This window comes from Cyprinodon variegatus, unplaced genomic scaffold (genome assembly GCF_000732505.1).
Source record: "Cyprinodon variegatus isolate N-32 unplaced genomic scaffold, C_variegatus-1.0 Scaffold428, whole genome shotgun sequence".
Lineage (NCBI taxonomy): Eukaryota > Metazoa > Chordata > Actinopteri > Cyprinodontiformes > Cyprinodontidae > Cyprinodon > Cyprinodon variegatus.
This window is the reverse complement of record NW_015150881.1, coordinates 282324-288125: the sequence shown is the minus strand read 5'-3', so window position 1 is coordinate 288125 and position 5802 is coordinate 282324. Positions and strand designations below refer to the sequence as shown.

Sequence of the window (5802 nt, the reverse complement as noted above, 5' to 3'; positions counted from 1 at the left end):
ATACTATACTGAAAAAAAATTAAACAAAATCTGTTAACTTTTTTTTTTTTTCAGTGGCCCTAATCCTCTTCCGTAGAAATCAGCCCTGGATCAGTCTCTAAAATCTGCAGGACGGTGGCCCTCGAGTGCCGACTGTTGGCACGCCTCTTCAGGCACATCTAGCAGTTCATACACTGCTTTTAAAACACAGCCCCCTATTTTACAGGGTTTGCATATTTTACAAGGTGCTAGGGTCATGGGGCTAGAAAACAGGCCCCATCTGTTACCCTTGGATAGGTCATTGGTCTATTCTAGTCCACTGCAGAGAAGAGACAAACATTCACAATGCCTTTTAATAGTTACAAGTAGTCTACATTTACTCAAAGGTATTGTGAAGGATTTCCGCAAGTTTTTTTAAAAGACCTGCCTTCTCCACTTAAAAAAAAAATGCACATGCACCCTGTGCCCGCTCCAGAGAGGGAACACCTATTAAACATGTGCGAGAGCATGCAGAAGCACATTTCTCCATAATTTACTAGCAGTGATGTGAGATGGATTTCTCCAAATAGCATGGCAAACTTTTTCTGTCGAGTGGAAACTTTGCAAAAGAGGCATCAGAGGGAAGCCTGACCTTTGCTTTCAGTTCACGAAATTGCGTTAAAGAATCTCCCAAAAACACTCTGGTCTTGATTCTCATTTCTGAGGTCTTTCTTTTCTTCTCATGTACTTTGTAGACACTTTTTGTCTCATGAACCTTGGTCATTTTTAAAGAGCCATGGTGAGAAAGGTGAGCTTCAATGACTGTCTGCAACCGTAGCTCACAACACATATATGCCTGAATGTGTGCATGTGCAGAAAAAGATAGTTAACTGGTGGCAAGCACATAGGACGTCCTTACGTACGCATATCACCAGAATGAGTGACGATTAGGAGGACCACTTATTTAGATGATCCACCCGGAAAAAGGAGATTCTCCGCTATACCTTTCACCTGATCCTAATCCTAAAGTTCACTTAATTCTCACCTTATTCCTAAGTTTAATAAACACTGCTCCCTCTGGCAACAACATTCACTTTATCGTAATAAACCGCATCCTACTTAATTATCCCAAGGTCAACTTTACAGTTAGGGCTTATTTTTGCACTACATTGGCATGCCCTGATGTGTGATAGTGTTCTTGCTCATTTCCCTACCTTTCAAACCTGAAGAGGAATAGTAAAACCTTTGATTTTATACAGTGTGATCTCACCTGCATGTACTTATAGAAAAGCACCACTAGAATGAGGCTGAGGAAGACGCCGGTAGCCACCATGCCAGTTAGGAGAGGTGTGAAGAGTTTATGGGGGACAATGCGTTCTGTGAAATTAAAACACCCACACAAGACAATATTAGAAATCACACGGATGCACAAAATGGCAGGTTTACAGCATCCTCTAAACTTTTCCTACAAAGTTGTCGTTTTGTTCAAAGATGGTTAGGATTAATCGTCTATTAAGTAAATACACACACACACACAGTCTCATCCTCTTTGGTAACAGCAGACAGCTGCAGCAGTGGTGTTTGTGTCACAAGGATTAGTAAATCTACGCCACGTAATCCCAGCCTGCATTGTCAGCATACAGTAATCTTATTAAATCCGTACCCAGTAGCCACACACCTGGCTTCCCCATAAACAGGGTCACTGGGTTTCTGTGCATGCAGTGATGATGTCCCCCCCCTCTCTGCTGTATCAGCCCTGTCTGGGTACAGGTGGTATGCGAGGTGTGGAATATGTTACCACCGATGGAGAACAGAGTGTATGCCTCTTCTCCCTCTGTTGAAGCCACACACTCCAGAGTGTGGTACTGAGCGTGCTCGCTGCTGATATTCACGCGGCTCTCCACCTCACTCCGGCCAAAGGCTGAATCTGAAAGTACGGCTACCTCTGGGCTCTCCCATTGGGTGGCGTTGGGCAGGTGGGAGCACCTAATGAGACAGAAAAGTATTTCACATTTTAACCACATTTAAACCCATTTTTGATTCCTGTAAACACTTTTTTTTCTAAACTCAAAGATCACTGTATAAAAAGCTTCTGTAGAAACTCAAAGGCTCAACATGGGAGATTTTCTTTGGTTTTCTTTTGGTCTTTTGGTTTTCTTTCCTTTTATTTTCCTGCACTGATTATATTCATATTTGTTTTTCTTAGATGTTTTTTATTCAATTAAAAAAGCCACAAAAAGATGAATTCCTCAGGCCAACCGCTTTTAAATTAGAACTGTGAAATTCTGTGCTGAAGTATTTGTACCCCTCGAAGCTTTTTTCATCTTTTTCATGCAGAAACTGGGCATAACATTGAAGTGAATGGAAAATAAATTTGTATTTATCCCCATCACGTCTATGATTTATAGAACATCTTTTTTGTCTCAATCATAGCTGCACCTAATTGAAGGAAAATTTGCTTTTTCAGGTTTAGTAAAAGCATTTTTCAAGTTTTTCCAGCAATTCTGAACTGAGTTAAAGCTTTGACTCTGACTGGGCCATCCTAACACATCAGCATGGTTTGATCTAAATGATTCCCTTATGTCTCTGGCTGTGTGTTAACGAGCTCTAACCTCTTCCATTATCTCCAGACTTGTGCAACCTCCATAAGGATTTTCACATATTGCGCTCAATCCATCTTCTCACTATTTTACCTTCCCTGTCATTGCCACCCGCCAGCATCTCATCATAAAGATTTGTTGCATTCTCATGTGACCATAGCACGTATGCACTGTGTCCTCTACATGACTTCAGGTTAAATCACTTCGAGCCAAAACAGAAAATGAAGTTGAATAAAAATGGATGCCAAATATTCTGATTTGTAACTCATTAAAACAAAAAAGTTTTCCTTTGCTTTACAATGAAGCACTATTTTGTGTTTATAACATAAAATCTCAGCAAAGTGTGCTGAAACTTGCAGTTGTACCAAGACAAACTCAAAACTTAATTTCTTTCTTTGTTACAATTACAGTTATTTATGGAAACAACACTGAACAGTACAGAAGCACCAGGAAACAGGCAGCTGTTTGTATAAGTGTTGCAAGAAAATTTATAACTTGGTTTGATATAACTCTTCACGTTCCTAAAAATAAACAATTCTTTTGGCATCTATTTTTGTGTGTTGGCATGTCTGTGTTTCGGTTGCTTGTGTGTTTTGTTGGCTTATAAAAGCTGTTAATCATTTTTTACTGTTACCTTGATTTTTTTTGATAGATTTTCTTAATTTAAATAAGCGGTTAAAGAAGTCAAAAAAGAGTTTTCTTCTCATTTTCTCACGCCATCTGTGTTAAACATCTTAAGATCTTCAAATGCATATAATGCAGAAAAACACCAGTTTATTAACTCATTATTTTACACAGTGAATTAGCATAATAACAGCTTTATGAAATTTTTACTGCAGATAATTGTCTCTGAAGGTGATCAGTTTCTGCTAATCGGCTAACTGTTCTGCTGTAGATGATGTATATGTCAACATTTCACAAGCCTTTTGTGAATCTGTAACAATTCAGCTGTTATAGCACCACAGAAGACAGAGCTGAGAAAGTAGAAGCCTATGAACCAACAGGGCGAAACATAACCCAGATTTGTGGCAGATCATTTTAATAAATGCCTTATCAGCTTAATGATAGAGCAAATATGATGAGATGCTGATATGAAAATAAATATACTTTTTGAAATACCTTTTGCTGGGCAGTTCACAGAGGTACCAGCTAATTTTAGGCACTGGATAACCGGCGGCGATGCAGCGGACCTGACCATCCACTGGTCCCTCCTGGGCAATGATAACAGGCTTACCTTACAGCAGAAAATAAAAAGCAGCAAATAGATATGAGAGGTTCATAAAAACAAGTACAGTAACCTACAATTTCACTTTTTAGATGAATGCTTTAAAAAACCCTGGGTAGTTTAGATAACGACATATGTAGCTAGTTAAGTCTCAGTGGATCTAAAAATATACATGAACATCTGATGCGTTTTTACCATTTGAAATCTGCAAGATAATATAGAAATTCATCTTTATTTGTTGTGTTTTTCTTTCCCCAAAATGCTATAAGAACTAATGCTAAATTTCTTTTGATATTGTATGTTTGGTTAAAGGAGAAAATTTAACTTCATATTTGGGTTTTCTCTGAATGAATTCAGGTTTTACATTATTACTATCAGCTCTCCTGAATGCCATGATTGCTGTTTATCTTTGCCTTTGATGCTCCTTAACTCAATATATCTTCAGATTTCTGACTTGTATTCTTTTTTTTTCCTAACTTTACTCCTCTTTAAAGCCGACTCCAGAAACCTTTGGAGGAAGAGATTTCCAGCTGCCTCTTTGGCATGGGGTACATGTCTCCCCTGCGCTTTTTCAAACATCCGTTTTACTGTCCAAAAACAAAGTGACGCTACAGTACACTGACATTTATTGAGCACTAGGACCAAGCGGAAAACAGCAGCTCAAACTAAAGCCCCTGAGTTTAGACGGCCCACAAGCTCCTGATTGGCCCACCGTCTTTTCTTGTGTGATTGGCGGTCATCGCTGTCACTTGTGAGAAGCTCACATTACAAACATCTGATGCGCCGCTGAATCAGGTCTGTGATTGGATGGTTAAACACCCTGAAGTTAGTTATATTAAAAGTTACTTGCGTCCCCCCACTTCTGAAATCTAAAATTTCTCTATGGTGATCTTGCTCTTTTTTGTAATGATCCATATCTGCTTGAGGCAGAGGCGTATCCCCAACCCAGATAACCAATCCATCTATCTCTGGTAGAGAACCATAATCTCAATCTAATCCAACTTTATTTATATAGCTCTTTAAAAAAAAACTAACATGACCAGAGTCATGCACAAAGATAGACATACTAACACCATTAGAAGCACAAAAGTTATTATAAAAAAGTAACAATCTAGGGAATAAAAGAAGAAAAATCAACCAACATCCTGATATGAGAATTAAACGGCAGAGAGAAAATATGAGACATTACAAGTGATTTTAAAATGGTCAAAGAAGAAGCCTGCGGTAAGTCAGATCGGCTACAGAGACGCCATGTTCTAGGTACGGACAGGAGTAATGATCAGCTGAGGTAAGAGAACAAAGCACTACTAAGACTTAGACTAAGATGTATGACTCATCCTGACTCATCTTTAATGTTCTTTTTTGTTTCTGCATTTTTCATTTATTTATTTTTCTTACTTGTCTTGATTCTGTTTTATTTTCCTATATTTTAATCATATAAAGCACTTTGCATTGTCTTTGTACTGAATTGTGCTATACAAATAAATTTGCCTTGACTTACTTCACACTCGGGAGTGAAACGCTCCAGAATTTGCGACTGTCCACAGACCAGTTCCGACAAACTCCACTCTTTTTGTGTCATAGAGACATCTAATTTGGTTCTAAGTCCACCAGCAATTTCCGACATCATGTTCTCATTATGCATCTAATAAATACGAGCTCACTTACTGTTAACATATACGTGAAATAACTGGTCAGCGGATGCATCTCCATGACTGGCTGAGAAGGTGTAGATCCCGCCCTCAGAGCTGAGGACCCTCACTAGTCTCAGCTGGCTGATGAACCTGATGAGGAAATCAACAGACTTCAACATTTGCTCCCCCGCACACACACACACATACTCATTCTGCCATTAAAGTGAGGACCATGTGTTGACTCCCTTTGACTTCCATTGATTTTCAGTCATTTTTAACCTCTTCTATAGCCTGACGTAGTCCTACTCAATTCTAGTCAGAATATGAGTCTGATACTGCTCCATAGAGCTGTGATTATGGGGCGTGTTTCGAACGAACCAGGAAA

The 5802-nt window shown here is 39.0% G+C and overlaps 1 protein-coding gene across 2 annotated transcripts in view; it reads right to left on the bottom strand.

The window, feature by feature from the left end:
• The window catches only part of LOC107093495 (mast/stem cell growth factor receptor kita-like), a 30894-nt gene that overhangs the window by 12931 nt on the left and 12161 nt on the right, over positions 1 to 5802 (bottom strand). For both annotated transcript variants that reach the window (XM_015388591.1, XM_015388592.1), the window contains exons 7-10: positions 5452 to 5567; positions 3678 to 3792; positions 1757 to 1944; positions 1229 to 1335 (exon numbers count right to left, since the gene is read on the bottom strand). In XM_015388591.1, the coding sequence (XP_015244077.1) occupies positions 1229 to 1335; positions 1757 to 1944; positions 3678 to 3792; positions 5452 to 5567 (526 nt within the window). The remainder of the gene's footprint in view (positions 1 to 1228; positions 1336 to 1756; positions 1945 to 3677; positions 3793 to 5451; positions 5568 to 5802) is intronic.